The sequence below is a fragment of the Drosophila montana genome, unplaced genomic scaffold (assembly GCF_035044405.1).
Source record: "Drosophila montana isolate Dmon_TW-CO22-7 unplaced genomic scaffold, ASM3504440v1 contig_3200_1, whole genome shotgun sequence".
NCBI classification, from domain to species: domain Eukaryota; kingdom Metazoa; phylum Arthropoda; class Insecta; order Diptera; family Drosophilidae; genus Drosophila; species Drosophila montana.
In genome coordinates this window covers 5,753,398-5,772,142 of record NW_026998080.1, presented here as the reverse complement: position 1 = coordinate 5,772,142, position 18,745 = coordinate 5,753,398, and the positions used below count along the sequence as shown (strand labels likewise).

The 18,745-nt window shown below is 38.4% G+C and overlaps 1 protein-coding gene and 1 long non-coding RNA gene across 3 annotated transcripts; one reads left to right on the top strand and one right to left on the bottom strand.

Moving 5' to 3' along the window:
- The first annotated feature begins 14,156 nt into the window (after positions 1-14,156).
- On the top strand, positions 14,157-14,602 carry LOC135432129 (uncharacterized). Its single transcript, XR_010436887.1, has 2 exons — positions 14,157-14,296; positions 14,387-14,602. It is a non-coding gene; the product is annotated as an uncharacterized LOC135432129 (long non-coding RNA).
- Positions 14,603-15,652: 1,050 nt separating this feature from the next.
- Positions 15,653-16,735, bottom strand: LOC135431484 (U-scoloptoxin(19)-Tl1a). Of its 2 annotated transcripts, none has more exons than XM_064686640.1 (3): positions 16,497-16,735; positions 16,286-16,435; positions 15,653-15,941 (listed from the first exon to the last, which is right to left on the bottom strand). In XM_064686640.1, the coding sequence occupies exons 1-3, from the start codon at positions 16,609-16,611 to the stop codon at positions 15,820-15,822; spliced, it is 387 nt and encodes a 128-aa protein (XP_064542710.1). In that variant the 5' UTR covers positions 16,612-16,735; the 3' UTR covers positions 15,653-15,819. The 2 variants fall into 2 exon arrangements, with proteins under 2 accessions (XP_064542710.1, XP_064542711.1); XM_064686641.1 differs by having other exon boundaries at positions 15,653-16,211; positions 16,497-16,733.
- Between the last annotated feature and the right edge of the window lie 2,010 nt (positions 16,736-18,745).

Below are 18,745 nucleotides of genomic sequence, written 5' to 3'. Positions count from 1 at the left end.
GTTTACCTGTGGCCAACTTTTGAGCCAGAGTCATGCGGCAGCAACAAGAACAACATGCAGCACAGGAGACGGACTGGCGCTGGCCACCCGAAGGCAATGCAAACGGAAATTAAAAAGTGGAAAAAGAAAAACAGCAGAGGAACCACTAAACCATAGCCATTTCCGCCGTAGCCATAACCGTAACCAGCTCGGTTTGGCTGACTGACTGACTGAGTGATTGACTGACTGACTGACTGGCTGACTGACTGGCTGGCTGGCTGGCTGGCAACAAGATACCAGCACATTACAATGAAACCTGCGGCTACAACTCAAACAAAACTTGCAGTTGTTGCACACACACACGCACACACACACACGGCGCGTATGAAAACAGGATATCATTTCTGCAGTTTCCTCCAGCTCCGGCCACATCATCGTCGCCATCTCACGTTGACAGAACCTCAACCGTAGCAAATGGCAGCGCACTCATTGGTTGCCGATGGTTGTGTTGGGCTGTTGAGCCTTAGCCAAGGACTCGAATGCCAGGATAATGATGCCCTCTGCAAATGGCAAAAGTCGCTGCCAACAACGTTACCTGCACTGCAACGACAACAGACGCAACATCCTTTTAGCTCACAGCTCGTCCAATCGCAAATGCCGCATGTGTCTAACGGCTGTTCATTCAACCTGCTTCAGGTGAACCGCAGACAAAAGCCCAGCAAAACGAACCACGCTTCCCCCACCCCAACAACCTGGCACACTCCTCCAGCAAGCGCTGAATGCCTTAAATAAAAAGCAGCTTGTCTCACTTGTTGCACTCGATTCCTATCTATAGCTATCCCATCTATGTATTTTATCATCCAGGGTTTCCTCAAATCCATATAAGTAATGTCAAACTGTTTGGCCTGGCTGTACATGTGCTTAAATGAATGTATGTATGTTACTGTGTATGATTGAATGTATGTATGGATGAATGTATGTATGTATGTATGTGTATATGATGTATGTATGTATGTGTGTGTGCATATGTATTAGATGTACTTCAGGCTTACTTCACTTATTTAATAACTTCCTCGCTGCGCTGTCATTTCAAGAGCAACATATTTTTATCTAACGCCCTTCTATGCGATTCTCATAAAGACAAGAAGGAGTTATCCGTTTTAGTTCATTTCTTAAGTGCTATCTCTGCTCGTACTCTAGCTGCAATTTAGTCTCTTGCACTCTAAATCTCCCTCTTTCTCTCTCTCACCCCCTTCCTTTCTCTCTCTCTCTTTCCCTTTCTTTCATCTGGTCCCATAAGCTACTCTGTACTACTGCTCTATAATGCATTTATCTTATGCAATATCAGAAAATAATAACTGCAATTGGACTATCGCGAAAATAAATTTTACAATTATATGCCCATTCATTTTCAAATTAATTTGCAAATTAAATTTCAATTAAATTTAGCTATGGCTTATTAGAGGGAGTATTGCAAAACTGTTGTTATTACTTTCCCAGCTAATACTTAATTACCTTGTTATTATCAACAATATTGGGGTAAGAGCTTCATAATTGGGCCTGTGAAACATGCTTAGCTTTTTTATTGTGGCTGCAGGCAGCTCAGCTAAAATACACTTTCTCGAGAGCTAAAGCCAAAATCTCAGGAAACTAACCTTAAGTTGTACTTTTGCCCAACTCACATATATGTGTGACGCTTACCTTCCTCGGTGCGCAGCAGCCTCTCAAGGCAGCAGGAAAAGCAATTACTTTTTCGTTTAAAATTTTCGTACTTCGTAAACATTTAATTTCCAATTTTAATTTGCTTGAATGCATTGGCACATTGGGCACATACAGAAAGAGAGAGAGAAAGAGGCAATTCGACATCGACACAATGTTCAATATCATTTCGCATATCGAGGGTTGGCCAAGGGCGGGGTGGGGCGGGGCCACATGAGCCTGACTATGGCCTGAACTGGGCTGGACTACGTGAGTGGCTCGTTTCTCGTTTCTCATTTACATTAAATAAATATTGTACAATTGTATTGAGTGCCAGTGCCAAAGGTAAAGCCATCCAAATGAGCTTCAACTTCCCAGCTACCCAACCGACGGCAGCTGCACCAAAAAGTGCTCTTTACTTTGGCGGCACGGCCAACATCATCTTACAAAAGCAGTCGACTTTCACCTGCCCCAGCTCCGTAACAGGGTAAATATCCAAAAAACAAAAAAAAAAAATAATAGGAAAAACAGCAAACGAAATTGCTTGAAAAATTGCTGTACAATGAATAAAATTGAAACATTTTGTAGCATATCCTGATGAGGCAAGCTTTATGGAAAATGCATGTTGCATGTTCCATGTGGCATGTGTTGTATGCAAATGTACAAACAATATGCGTATCGTTCTTATATTGAAATTTGCAACTATCAAAATATTTCCAGCAATTGGCTCCCACTTTTGATATACCCTGTAAGCAACTGTGAATCTAAAGCGGGTCGCATAACTGGTGTGTGGAGGAAGAGCTGTACGAAGAGCTTTCCTATTCCCAAGCGACATATCAGCTAGTTGAAAAGGGAAAGAAGCGCAATAGTTTCATACCAAAAAGCATAAATCAAGTAAATATTCACTATTTTCTTTAGCTCTATTGCCAGGAAGACAACATGGTTTGCGATTTAAACGTTTATTCAACAAATATAGACTAAATTAAACGAAAGTTGGCTTAAAATTGGTGCTAATATCGTACATGTATCTTCCAGGGGATACAATTTCCTATTGCCAAGCGACACATTAGCTTGTTGAAAAGAGATAGAACCGCAATAGTTCCATACCAATATAAGCAAAGTGCATAAGCCTAGTAAATATTCAATGTGTGCTTCAGCTCTATCGCCTGGAAGACAATATGGCGATATATCAAAGAAAATTTTGTATGTAGGTTTGCGTATCCATGTATCTTCCAGGGGATACAATTTCCACTTCAGCTTTTTGAAGAGAGATAGAAACGCAATAGATTTTCCATATCAACTGAAAGAACCGCATGCTTAATCGAATATCCTTCATTTTTCAAGACTTTCTCAAGCATGGCTAACTAACTATTTATGGTCATAGCGAATGTATGTATATAGCCTGGTCGAGCCAGATTTTCATTTTTTTTCCTTTTATTTTCATTTATTTTTGTGTGCACTAATAGATTTTCTTATATATTTTTGTGCATACAAATTTGCATAACGTTTTGTATAAAATTAATTTTTCGCAAATGTTTTTGCAGTTGAACAGATACAAATGCAGCTGGCATACGTTCTGCTTATGTGTGCGTGTGTGTGTGTGTGTGAGTGCATATGTGTGCTTGTGTGTGTGTGTGTGTTTGGCAACGTTTTTAATGGCTCAGTGAAATCCTGTGACTTGTGACGTGTTATCGTTATCCTGCCAGGCTCCACTGGCTCGCACTGCAGTCTGTCTCTCTTGCTCTCTGTGTGTTTATAATTTACTTTACTTTCTGACAAAAGGATTTTAAAACAATTATTTTAATGTTTTTCACACACACACACACACACACACACACACACACGCACACACAGATGGATGCGAAATTGAGTTTTGTATGTTTTAAACGACTTTTGCATTTTTGACTTTTAAATGTAATTTTTCTCTTCATTTCACATTTGGCAATATTATCGTGGCAAAAACGTACAAAATTGTATTTAATAAAATGCACCATCAAATGTAAATAAATAGACAGTTGTGCAAACAGTTTGCAAGTGTTCGTTGTTGTTGTTGTTGTTGTTGTTGTTGTTCGACATCAACACGCAGCATGGTAAATATCATGATATTTACAATAATTTCACACAGTTTTTACAATAATTGACAGCACGTATTTGGGTCTTTGTCGTATTTGAAGCGTTTAATAAAATTCGTGTATAAATTATTATCATAGACAATGCAAATTTGATTTCAACTATTTACATATGTAGCTCATGCAATTGCCAATAAATCAAATGCATTTCGACATTTATTTGAGCTCTCGATACGGTTAATTGAAATTGCTTTTCTTTTCTTTTTTTATTTTGTCATACAAATTTACAATAAATATGCACAATTCTTCATATTATTTGACTTATTGAGTTAACTTTGGGATTTTTCCTGAGAAGCTCGAAGAAGCAGCTCTTATTTGATTTATTTATCTTCAACTTTAATTTACACAATTTTAGTTTTCTTTAGTTTTTTCTGCCTTTTATTTAGTTATCTTTTCTTATAGCTGAATATCTTATATTGTTAAGGCTGTAGTTTTCATGTACATAAAAAGGTGACATACATATAATATACTATAATATAGTAGCTAGATCGCGACACTTTGGTCATAAATATTATCTTTATTCCTGTTTTTCCGGAGCCTTAAAACGGACTATATTTTCCTTAACTATTAAGACTCCATATAAGCCAAACACTTTGATCTATGCTGTGCTCCTCTCCTCTCCCTCTCTCTCCCTCTCTCTCCCTCTCTCTCTATCTCTCTCTATCTCTCCCTATCAATCTCTCTCTCTTTCCCTCTCTGTCTCTCTCTTTCATTCTCCCTCTCTCTATCTCTCCCTTTCTCACTTATACTCCTTAAGTCTGTCTCTCTCTCCCTGGCCATTCCCTCCCTCTATCTTTAGATCTTCCACTGCCAAATGTCCACAAATGAGAAATATGCTACTCAGCATAAAGTAAATCCCCGATGCCTGTATCTAGAGTAGAGTTTGGGAACTATCTGAAGCCGTCTGAAGGCAGCGCAATTGAATGATAAATGATGCAGCTAATTATGGTATAAAACTTTGCTGTGTTGTCTAGTCGTTTGCCTATGCTAATCGAGACAACAAATCCAAAAAGAAAAAGCAGAATAATTTTCTATCGAAAACAGACAGAGAAAAACTTGCTGTCCAGACAGGGAACAACAACATAATCAAGATGAGCCGCAGTTGGAGGGAAAAGTAAGCAAAGTCATTAACATATCGCGCCAATGAAAATGCAAATGCAACACAAATTATCCAGCGAGTGTCCTGGCCAGTGTCCAGTGTCCTGTGTCCAGTGTCCAGTGTCCAGTGTCCTATTGTCAGTTGCTGCTGCTGCTGCTGCTGCTGCTGCTCCTTGGCTGACCGCATGTCCTGTTGTTGGTTGGCTCATTAAAATGCGCTGCCATCTTGCGAAAGTGAAAAATTACCCAGCCCAGGGAGCAAAAGCACGGAAAGAAAAGCAACGCGAAAAGGCAACAAAAAAAGAAAAGTAGAGGAATAGAAAAATGCCAGCATGGGGCATGACCATGTTCGGAGAGGAAAATGGAAAAACTTCTACGGGGCAATGGCAGACAGACGGCAACTAGATGGCACACACACACACACACACACAGGACCTGAAACCAGAAGCTGCCACAAAAGGTGTTCGACTGCGTTTCTGCTGTTAAGTGTGGCTGCCCACCTACCCTGCCCCTGCCCTGCCCCTCCGCTGATTATGATTGTAGCTTTACGCATTGTTAGCACTTCATAAAAGCAAGCTCATGAATATTTTGCGCTTATCTGGCCGCTTCAACTGTTTGAATTGTGCAGATTGTGCAAAATGCATTTGTTGCCAACTGGTCAAGCAAACGATATGCGGCACTTGCTGCGGGCTATTGCCACAACTTAAGCAGCTTCTGCAGCGCAGCGCAACGCATATTCAGGTCCTTGCCTGGCTGCCTGGTTGTCTGCCTGCCACATGCAGCGTGTTGTAAATTCGCGATTAAGCGTAATTACAGCCCGAAAAAAGTCAACAATGGGGCGAAGGATGGCAGCCGCTCTCTCTCTCTCTCTCTCTCTCTCTCTCTCTCTGACGCGGGCTCAACTTAATTGTCAGTAAGTGTTGCTTAATGCCCATTATCTGTGGCCACGCCCACCCGCGCGAGCCTCCTCGCACGTCAGCCGCACATAGCCGAAACTTAATTGTTAGCTTGCCAAACTTTTGGCAACAGCCAACAAAACTCGTCGACTCAGCTCAAGTCGAGTCGCGTTATTAACCCCTTTACTTTTGTTGCTAATTAAAAAACTTTTACGCAGCTCCAAAAGAAGAGTGGCAAAAAACTGCCAAAGACATGCCAAGTATACCCCTTCCCCACTCTCACCCCATGCCCACTCTCAACCATTTTTGCCATACACATCCGTCTGTCCTCGTCGTTGTTTACACAAAAGCAATCATACGCCATGTTGTACGCCGAGCTCGTCGCTTCACTGTCAACAATGCGATACGCTTCAAAAGCAAAAGATCTACTCATGCCACAGCGCGGCATTGTGCTGAAGTTTCCATTAATTAGATAAAAGTTCTGCCTGCCCCCCAACATGGTTAATGATGCAACAAACGAGCTGCAAATTATTTGCACACGCAACAAAAGTCACAAAAAAGTTTGCCTGCCGAAAACACGCACACAGCAATTTGACAGGGCTTCAAAATAAATACGCTACATATAACTAAATATAAATATAATATTATAGATTTATCTATATGTAATCCAGTTGTTTTTTCTACAAAGTACAAAGTGCAACTACATTGCAATTAAGCCTAACCCAAGACTCAATTAAGTACACAACTCGTTAACAAGCAATACAAGTACCTCAGGCACTTCCGACCCAAAATAAGAAAAAGGTTGGCTCATCAAATCGAAATAAAAATAAAAAAAATTTCGACTATAATTGAAATTTAACTTCAAGTTTGTTACATTTGTAGCTTACAACACTGGCAGGGTGCAAAAAAACTGCCTGCAAGAGGGGTTCCAGTTCGCAAGAGAGAAATCATTGCTTGTGATATAATATTTTTTATAATTTTTTTTTTAAACTTAAAGTTTGGTTTTTTGCTATAATATATTATTTTTAAATTTTTTATATTTTTTGTAATTATAAAAGTATATTAATGAAATTAGCATAAGTCGCAGCTTAAACAATAGATTGCAATGGATATATATATATTATAAATTATATTATGTATATAACATGGATGCATAGATTATGTATTATCTTATGTCTATAATATATTTTATACAGGGCTTCAAGAATAACTGTCATTCAATTGCTTCACGTCCAGCTTTTTGCCTTTCGGTTTGGTTCGTGAAGCTGATTTAACATATCTATCTATCTATATATCGAATCTTGGTTTAAAATATTTTTTTTAATGTTAATGTAACAGATATATAGTTTATTTTCGATTGCCCATTGGGCTGAAAATATTTTAAGTCGTAAATATTTTCATAAACAACATGCGGGCTACATTTTATTTCTAACCAAAATTGGTACTCACCAAGTTTGCTTAGATAAATGCAATGATTGAGCCCAAAGTTATTTATACTTTGGGCTAAGTCAGCCATAAAGATTTTAACTTTTAACCAAAATATTTATAGACAATTAAATTATTAGACAATTAGGAAGATGTTCTGGAAATAAGAGCTTAAACCTTCTTGAAAGGATAGTTGAGTAATAAGTTCGATAGTTGTGTAATAAGAGTTATAAGAGTTAAAAGAGTAATAGAAGTAAGAAGAGTAAGAAGAGTAAGAAGAGTAATAAGAGTCATAAGAGTCATTAGAGTCAGTCATAAGGAGTAAAAAGGAATATAGGGATCATTAAGAGTAATACGAGTAATAAGAATCATAAGGAGTAATAAGAGTAATAAGAAGTAATGACAGATTATTTGTGAATGTTTTAAAAGCATTTGGTAACCAGTTTTATGACATCTGAGAGCTTGAAATTTAATTATGCTATAATAAATGACTAAAGTCTAATAAGCATTGCCTTAGAATTGCTCTCAACTTATTTCTATCGAATATTGTAATATTTCTATCGCAAATTGAAATGTTTGTACGGCCTCCATATCAAGTTGCACATGGAATATGTTACCACAACAGTTTTTAACTAGCTACTTAAAGCATTTTCTTTGAGTCCCCCCCGCAAGTCGTGCCACTGCACAGAACTAAACTCAAGACTTTGTCAGGTTTGTGCCAAGAACAAATATGCCAAAACACAAATTAATTAACCCCTTTTTTTTCTTGCTTTACTGCGCCCCAATGCCAATCAAAAAGCTGGAAAGGTAAGTGGCGTGTTGAAAGGCAGCAGGAAAAACCGGAAGCGCCGGCACGAAGAAGAGCCACACCAATCAAATTAAAAAGGGACCAGTAGCACATCAAGTAGACATGCTTAGCATAGATAAAAACAACAACAACAACCACAGTTAGGGGGAAAAAAGTATAAAAAGAAAATGTATATGGAGGGAAAGCAAGAAAATTGCTGTTGCTGTTCATAAAACATGAGTTATCTGTGTGTTGCAGGTCCGCAGCGGAAGATGAATTTTTAATTTGTGATGTTGCTTCCCGTTTTAATTGTTGTTGACAGACGACTGACTGACAGCGTAATTTACAATCCTTTTTCCCGCACCCCATTCAGATCTGCCCGGTTGGGGGGGTGAAATTTTAATTAAAGAAATTGCGGTTAATCCCGTTAGCAGCGCGGCATAAAGAACGCCAGTCGAAAAAAAAATGATATCTCAAAGAAGTTGGAGAAAGCGCCGCGGGCTGCTGTAATTTCTGTATTTAGTATGTTGGCAACACAACATTTTTTGCTAATTGTTAAAATTTCAACTCTCTCTCCAGCCCCCTAAATTATTATGTCATTTTGTTGGTTGACAAGAATTTTGGTGTGTCACTTCAAAAGACTCAAAATTTTAACACCTTCTACGCAGGGGTGCCACAAAATTTCCTTTCATTTGCATGTTGTTAATGGGTTTTATTGCCATGGCCAGAGCAGGTCCAGGTGGGCGGGTACAGGAGGGGCGAGAGAGAGTACCAAGCGCCTCTCGTGCATATTTGTCAAAGAAATTTAAGTAATTGCATTTTATGCCATTTGAACTTCAATTTGCATAAAAATTATAGCTTGTTGTGTGCAGGAAATTCATTTTCAACACGTACGCACATTGTATGCCAGCTAAAGGTGAATGAGTGAAAAACTAAGGTGGAAACAGCGCTAAATAAAGTGTAGCACAAACTTGGCAGGGCCTGCAAAAAGCCAGGCAAAACAACAAGCAAATTCCACAGATGTTAAATGAAATAAGCGAACAAACAAACTTAGCAGTTTAAGCAAATTCCTTTCCATTCTGTGTAATTATACAAATTTTTGGAGTCTGCAGTTGTTGCTTTTAATGTGTTTCATGGCTCAGCTATAAAACGCTCAACAATTGCAGCTATAAAAAACGGCTAATCAATTTGTTTGTCAATAAAAAACACAACAAACGCAAATGCCATTACTGAATGCACGTTTCTATTTAAATAACATTAAAAGCACAAGTAAATGTCATAATTCAAATTAACAGACAGCAGCTGTCCGTTAACAGTGTTGTGAAAGTGTAAACAAGGGAAGCGCGATCAAAACAACATTTGCACTGCTTTCATTTGAACTGCTTGCTCATCTTATACGCAAGCGTGCATTGGCAGAAAATACGCGATTAGAGTTAAGGTTTGTTTAATTTATATATATTCAACTTTTCTGTTGCCAAGAACTATACAAATTAATTTAAAAAAATATATTTACTTATTTTTATGGGAATTTGCGTCTTAACAGTTAATGTTAATACCATGCAAACCGGACAGAGTTAAAGCCGAGCTGGGTTGTGATTACTGCGCAGCCAATCAGCCATACAAAGTAAGTGGGTGTGTGTGTGTGTAGGTGGGCGTGTGTGTGTGTGTGTGTTGGCCATGTTGTGGGACAACATGCTCGGCACATATAAGAAATTAACTTAAAAAGTCATTTTGCAGGCAGACAGCGTGCTAAAGAGGCAGCGAGAAGGTGCCACAGCGGGAATGAGAAAAAAGGATTAATTGCATGAGGCGAGAGAGAGAAACAGAGAGAGAGAGAGAGAGAGAGATAGAGAGAGATAGAGACATGACATCATCAGCAACGGCAAATGGCGATGGCAACGCGGCGTATAAAGCACTGAGAGCACTGAATATCCTGGCTTTTCTATAAGCCATTGACTTGCACATCTGCGTCCACATTCGCATCCTTTGCCAGCACAACACAAACACACACACACACACTCACACACACAGGCAGGCAGGCTGAAGGATGTGCGACTCGCGCATGTGTGGTGTATTTTTTAATAGTGTTTCGTGTGCCTCTTGGCGTTAATTTATGCCACAAAATCATTTTCTTTTATACTCGCAGCCACATGCAAAATAAAAATTAAAACCGAAATATGAAAAAGGCAAAATATATACATACATACATAAAAAAAAAAAAGACATGAGAAAATAAAAGCAACTACACGAGTTGCTTCGTGCATGCAAATTGCGTTGCAGCGCCCGCGGCGATGAGACGCAGTTTATGTCAAGTGAAAAATGAGTGCGAACTATGACATGAAATATGAGCGCATCCCAAATACATCCCACCCCCCCACCCCCTCACCCCCTCATCATCCCCGCAACCCCTTTCCAGTGCGCTGCACCATTTATTAGTGCGCTTTGAAAATGACTACAAAAATCTAAATAAAATAAGACGAAAACAAAAACGCAAGTTGGAACATTCTGAGTGAAAGTGCTGCATCCAGAGATACCCTGTAGACAATTGACTTGAGGTTTTAATGTGGCATTGATCAAATCAAAATGATTATTTTTACAATTTTGTCTTGAATGGTGGAGGTACATAATAATTTGTTATTTGTGTACCTTAATTTTCGAGGCATGCGTTTAGAATCATGCCTCAAAATCGATATTTATCGATATTATGATAATGGCAGGATAGTTCGTAAAATATTATAAGCTCATTCTGCGTATGAAATAAAAGAAAAATCTATATTAATCGATATTCTGATAATGGCAGGAGAAATCGCAAAACACATTAAACTCATTCAGCTTATGGTATAGGAAAATCGATGTTTATCGACCAAATTATTAAACTCATTCTGCGTAAGGAATGGGAAAAAATTGATAGTTATCGATATTATGATAATAAGCATAATCGACAATATGATAATGGGAGTTGATATTGCTGTAAATAATAATCCAATTCTGCGTAGGGTATAGGAGAAAACCGATATTTATCGATATAATGATTCTGCATACGATATAGGAAAGGTCAACAAACGGACAGACAGATATATATGGCTAGATCGACTCAGCTGGACGTCCTGAGCAAGAACATACCGACATATTTTATGGGGTCGAGGATGCCTGTCTTCCATCTGTGTGTTACATACATTTGCACAAAGCTATTATACCCATTTGCAATGAATTTAGGGTATCAAAAATGCCATAGCATTGCAAATTAAAGTCTACGATTAGCTCATAGTTCAAGCGAAATTTCGAATCGAAACCGAAAACGTAAACAAAAACACATAAATAACGAACTGTTTGACATGAGCCGAGCCGAGCCTGATAAGAATGCCTCTACAAAAAAATAGAGAATACACAAAATAATTATAAGAATCTATATACATTATGTTACGTGGTGTTTTGTTTCAATCAAATTTGTCTCGAGTCAATTGCGAATTTGTGCAAAAATAAAGAAAAAAGATGAAAACAACTTGAAAAAGTTCAAATCGCAATTGAATAGTTCGCGGTTGCCCCCCGCGACCCGACCAAGACAGACAGCGCAAGTTGTGTATTCTAAGACGCAGTTAAATGATTCGACTCAATTGAAACAGGCCTATGTTGTAGATTTCATGGTCATCTATACTATAAAAGCCCCACATACTTACTATCTACACTGTTTCAATGTCCACCAGACAAGGCCGCCGTTTCATGTTCAAAGCCATTTGTCGTTTTCACTGGCATTGGAGGAGGTTGTGCAAATTGAGGAATTGCAATATAGTATTAGATGTGCATAGATACCAAGTAATGCATGCGATAACTGGGTTAGCGTGTACACATCGTTCAAGATCTCAAGATCTCTCAAGGCGGCTTGAAACAAAAACCTCTACAATTAGCAGCTTCTAAGCCCCATTTTCACTTTTCGCCAAGGTATCCTTGCATTAGAAATCTGTTGTTTTAGACATTTTGTTCCTAGTCCGATCGACTTAATAGTCATCTTTGTTTAAATGTTAAAAATAGGAAATCGCTGATTGCGCAAAGTTTGATTGAGGTAAGTTTCAATGTAACGATAAAAACTTATCTCGGACTAGGCTATGTATTAACCGCAATGTATGTTCTCTTCAAGCAATCGCAAGCCCAGTTTTTCTCTGCTGAGCTACAAGGTTGAAAAAGAAACGTATTTTTAAAATAATGCCTTTCTATGCAATTCTCATGAATTCAAGGGAGACTTAAAGATTTGTATGCTTGTTGTGTTGGTGAAATAAAAAGCTTTATCTCTCGCTATAGTTAACTACTATCCAGTCTCTCTCTCTCCCTCTCTCCCTCTCTCTCTCTGTCTTCTTCTTCTATTTTCTTTAAGTAATATGTAAATATAAAAGTTTATCTTCCTCCTACGTTCTCCTTCCTTCTGAGTGTGTCTGTGCATTGTTGGTTTAGTACATATTTACATAATTTATATCTACACAGACTTCAGTAAAAACTTATAATCCAAAAGGCATTAGTGGCCCTATGGAATCCGTATCCTCCATGCATAGTTGCCTTCCACAACCCATTTTTCTCAGGATGGCGATTAGCAGAATAAATCGAGAGCACGTTTATTTAGAAATCTAAAAGGTATATCCACTCACTCAATATGTTGCCTTGGCTCAATTCATTCAACTTACGTGAAAAATATAAAACAACGCAGCACGATTTCAATATGACAATCGCCCACTCAACTAAAACTCGACTATAAATAACGACATGAAATAAACATTTAAAATTTTGCTGCGAAATCGCGCGCAACTATAAAATATTTAGAGAAAATAAAGAAACAAGAAGATGGAATCAACATAAATAAAGCATAAATAATAAAAGCTAAAAGTACATCTGAGAGCCAGACACGAGTACGTGCCTCTGTTGTCTGATAAATGATTCGAACGCGAATGCTCAGCAAGGACGTTTATTTTTAAAATCAAGAAATCATATATTATGTGTGCACAGATTCCAAAAAAGATTCACTTGGAAAACGCTTGAGGCTATGGAATATACGAGAATCCGAATCGGAATCGGAATCTTGTTAGCTTGAACCAGCGCTGAACTTGACATTGAAACCCAAAACGGGGAGATTAGTTATATATAACAGAGTTTCTCTCTATATATATGAGTATATATATAGCTGGAAAAATAGAACAGAGATTACGCTAAAGATTGATCAGAAGCAGAGCTCTGGCCACACAACTGTACAGGCATTGATATATGGACACGTGACACTCGCAAGCATCATCAGCATGATCAACATCTTCATCATCATCATCATGGGCCCCCATATCATCCCGGAGAGCGGCCCGCTGATAAGAACCGCCTGAGTGACCTGGTGGACAACCTTTGTGGCTCTTTCTTTGGCTATGATTCAGCCCGTCGAGCACTTACATAATCAGCGCGATGTTTACACATTAGTCATGTGAGTGCCGGGAGAGAAAGCGACAGAGAGAGAAAGAGAGAGAGAGAGAGAGACAGTATTCGAAATACAATTCAAAATATTTACAGAGCATTTCATTACAGCACTTCAAATATTTCACAACAATTACTCGTACAGTTGTCGCATAAAGAAATTTATTAATAATGTCAGATTGACATATAGAGATTAGTCCAGCCATCAGCTGACTAGGTGGGCAGCGGAACCAATATACTCTACTCCATTAATTAAACAGAGTATCAAAAGTTTGAAGAATTGTTTGTCTAAAAATAGTTGTATATTGTTACTGGGCTCTATTGGAAAGCCTTCACTTGGTCTGCAGATTACACGACTTCATCAGGAAAGCCCAACGACAATTAAAGTTGGGGCATTATTATATTAGATCAATTAGACCCATCGAAAGAGTCCAATACAACATGTGATCGACTCACGCGCTCTGCAATGCACTCAACGCAAATCATTTGAATGGACCATCAAATACTTCGAATCAATTAGAATTTATGTGGCCTTTCATGCTCTGTTCACATAACTGACTATGGGTATATTGATTTTCTGCTAAAGACTCATAACTTGAGTGTAATATTTATGTTTAAATATTTTCTGCTATATGGAGGTATTTCATAGAACACAGGACAGAAAAGCAAAGATTATTAAAGGGAATGCTGAACGAAATTTTTGAAGATATTCTCAAAAATAAACTCGGAGACAAATCAGGAAGAACTTTTTAAAGCTGCAAAGCACATTTCAATAATGTTTAGATTGAAGAGTACATTTAATCTCTGAGTATGCTAACTAGAAGAAAAAAAAGCCTTTAACTGTGAGTCTCCCCAGCAAGGCTGCAAATATTCAGTCAAAAATTATTATTAATAATTTTTAACGGCCTTCGCAGCGTTGGGTTCCATTAAAGCTCGCCCATTGAAGCAGCCCAAGCCCCAATTAATTCATCTGATCGCATCACGCGCACGCTCCTCACGTGCTCTGAAATGCTCTGAAATTTATGAGACTAATTGTTTATTGAACAACCAAAGCAAAGTCGAAGTCACTCGACTGGAAGATACCCCGTTTAGCAATTTGAATACACTTTTTATAATTTACGAAATGAATAACAAAATCTGAGCAAGTATATGAACCTATTTGGATGAAAAGTGTATACATTTTTTTATAAGCATTAAAGCCAACCTACACCCTGCCCAGAGAACAAGTGCTTCCTCTTGATTTATAGCTATATAAGCTATACCAGGGTACAGCAAAATTCTCCATTCACGCAGTCCGTTCCAGTTATACGCAGATCCTCGGCGCAAAACGTCATGCAGATCGCCAGATTTGAAGGACATGGCTCTTCGAAGGCAACGGAAGAGTTGCAGGTGAGGAACAAGGGTGAGGGAATGGTTTGGAAGTAGTTGATGTGGGTAAAGTAATAAAGAAAAGGAAAACAAAAACAACAGATGAGTATATCAGGTAATATCAATCAATCAAAAATGAATATAGAAATTAGTTTAGGAATTGCGATAAACATTTGGATAAATTCAGATTTACGTACTTGTGGAATTGACAATGATATCATTCCCCTCTAAAACATCATCCGCGAAGACGAATTGCAGCATTAGAGCTGACACCAGGCCGAGATATAAGAGGTTCCTCTTAGGTGACATCTTGAATGGAGTCTGCTGCGACATCAGGCTGAGGCTTAAATAGCAATCATCCCATCAACACTAAGAGAGACTAATTAGATAGGTTCCAGCCAGGAAGGCGTACAAAATCTCGTTAAGAAAAGATACTAAACGCAATATTTTAAATAAGTTAAGAATTGTAAATAATAAAAACGCCTTTCGCAACGTTACGGCGCATTAGAGATCAACCCTTGGGACAGTCCGACGAACAGATACCCATTAAAATTAATTTAGCTAATTGATGCTCTCGTGCACGATCCTCACATGATCCGATATACTCTAAAACACATTGTATTTATGGAAGCTCGACTAAAAGTTACCCTGTGACAATTTGAATGCGCTTCTCTTTAGGCAAGTATTCCCTCTATGAAAGTATTCCCTCTTTTTATATAGAACCCATATACCAAATTTCTGGGATCTAATAAACTAGGCAGATTTAGCAGAATGGTAAACTCTGTCTGCTTTTTTAGTTGATGTGACTAAGTAAATCAATTGGAAATTCATTTTGTTTTTTTCAAAATATTTACAGTGTTTTTGTTTTATTAGAACAGTAGAACAGTATTTCATATAAAAATTATTCGTACAATATATAAGTTAAAGTATCGTTAAATATAGTCTACAGTTGACAAATGTTGCTCATTGATTTATAGATTATATTACATAACGTAGTCTAGATCAAAACACAGCAAAACTCTCCATTCTCGCAGTCCGTTCCAGGCCTCTGCAGTCCCTGGCCGCAGTACTCCATGCAGGCGCCCAGATGCTGTGCACACGGCGCTGGTCTAACCGGCACTGCAACGGCAGGTGGGTAGGTAGGAATGCAGGTGAGTTATCGTAGGGGGGGGAGGGGGAGAGAGGAGCAATAGGCGAAGATAGACGAGCGTTGTTAGTAGACATTTTGGGCGCAGTTGATGATGTGGGGAAAACGAAAACAAAAACGAAAACGAAAACAAGAACAAGAGATGAGTACATCAAGTAATACCAATCAATCAATAATTAATATAGGAAATAGTTTGGATAGGAATTTCGTTTAGGAATTGCGATAAGCGTTTGGATAAATAACTGTGTGAGATGTTAAGGCGTTATAAGCAAGCTGCTATATCCAGTTTGTATCTATTCGTATGCTCTATACTCACACTCGTAGCAACACTCGACGCCCAAATGGGCGCTGGTGGGGCACAGGCCCTTGTTCGTGGTGGGCAGGTTGCAGTCGCTGGTGTGCACGCACAGTCCGCCGACCAGGACACAATGCCGATCATTGGGATACACACGCACGCCCTGAAGCACTGCATAAACATTATATTATCATATTAAATCCATATATCTCGTGTGTCCAGCTGCACTTACTATATTCGGGACTATTATTGTCGTTCACTTCGTTTGTCTCGATATCCGCACTGATCAATTGCAGCACTAGGGCCGACACCAGGCACAGGCCAAGAAATTTGATTGTATTTGACATAATTGTTATCTGTTATTTTGTTTCTATTTGTATTGAATTTGTATTTTGTCACTGCCGTATACAAAGTAATCCACACGATAGCACGGTTTGTGTAGCACTGAGCGTCTCCAAATCCGTTCCAGATGCTTTTCAACAAAAATTTTTGTCGAATAGAAACCACGAACTGTTGTTTTGCACAACTCGACGAACGATCGACAAATGCGCGCAGCGGCAGAGGCTGGCTCCGAGGCGGCCAGAGAGCCAGAGACGACAACAGACACATAGATGGAGAGGGCGATGACATAGAGAGAGAGAGAGGGGGGGGGGGGGGCATGCTGGCCAGAGCAGATAGTGCTGTATGCGGGCGCTCAGTTCAATTGAAGAGCGTGAGAGCCATTAATAATATTGGCGCGTTTGCAAACAACAGCAGGAAAACCCAACGCGACGAGCGGCGCATAAAAGATCAGCCGGCAATAGTCCAGCAGGCAGCAGCAACAACAACAACAACAGCAACAACTGCAACAACAACAACAACAAGAGCAAACCCGAACCCGAACCAAATAAAAATATAACAAAACATAATTAATTTGAAGTACTCACGCGCTCTGAAAAGCACGCCAATAACTTAATGAATGGGCCATCAAATATTTAGTTTCAAGTCGTATTTATGAGTTCTTTTTATTTATTGAATAGCTGCAGCGCTGAGGAATGCTCGGCCAGCTAGTTACCCTGTAAGTACGTTAATCAACATTTAAAGTAAACGCTGAAAGCAATAGAAGAACCTAACTACTTCAAATAAACGTGAAAAGTTCGCATTTGGTGCAGAGAAAAACTGAATTAAGTGTTGGAAAATTGAGCTTAAAGTAGAGAACATTTAATAGTGTAGGTTAAGGAGCTTCGAATCGCTGTTCTGTTCTTTTGCCTGGAAATGTTGGAAAATATAAATGAATTTAAATACTTAAAATAAACATGAAACATTCTAAGTGGAAGAAGAGCTAAACTTGGATTAAATTTATACGTTTTTTAGTGTTAGAAAATTGAGATTAAAAAATGAAAAATTTAGATTTTTAGAATTCGAAATTTCGACTTGATGTTCGGTTGTGTTTATTCCTTAAAAATCTTCCTGGAAATGTTAGAAAAAATAATAAGAAATTAAATTTGAACGTTCTTGGTTGAGGTACCGAACAACTTGGATTGAATTTAGGAATTATATATATGTGTTATATGTTTTAGTATTGAAAAATTCAGTTTAAGCAAAGAGTATTTTAATTTTTAGTTTAAGAAACTTCCAATTCTGTTCTGTTGTTTTTATTGAGTATATTTCTGTAAAATTTGTCTGAAAATATACGAAACAATTCGATTTATTCAAATACCTAAAATGAACCTGAAACGTTCTCAGTTAAACTGCAGAGTAACTTGTTTTTGAATTTATGAGTCTTTTAGTGTTGGTAAATCAATTTTAATGAAAGATACATTTTAGTTGAATGTTATTTTAGATTCTGTTCTTTTCTTTGAGTATATTTCTGTTTAAATGTTGGCAAAAAAATCGAGGAAAAAAACAAGTATCTTGCTTTTGAAATTGCCTGGAGATGCGCACAACCTATATCAGACCTACATCTGCGCAATAGTAATTAATATTCAATTTATATTGATTTCTAGGTTTGTCAGAGAAAAGACTATTCAATGGAAAGCAATATGAAGCGACCCGTCGTATCGAATTCCATTTACGCGTTGAGGAGAGTTTAGATTATACCTTATGGGCACTTGCGCAACGGCATGACAGCCCTTTGGGCATCTCTTTGTTTACGGGGTATTCGAGGAGGCGCCAGCCCATAAAGCAATCAAGAAGTAAAACTTCTTTATGATTAACCGCATTTATCGAGGCGTAACGTGATTTAACTGCATTTTAAAGCAAATGATCTGGTTCGGCGCTCCCAAAGTGTGCATGTGTGTGTGTGTGTGTGTGTGTGTGTGTACATGTGTTTGTGTGGATGTAGAAACAATCTGTTATTGTTATCAGCTCGCATGGATTTCGTGAGCGTGCTTGGGTCCGTCTGTCTGAAGTTTTGTCTTTTTGGAAAACAAATTCAATTTCATCAAAATGTGCAAGAACGAAACAGAACAACGTCATGTGATGCTGTCCAAGAATGTTCTC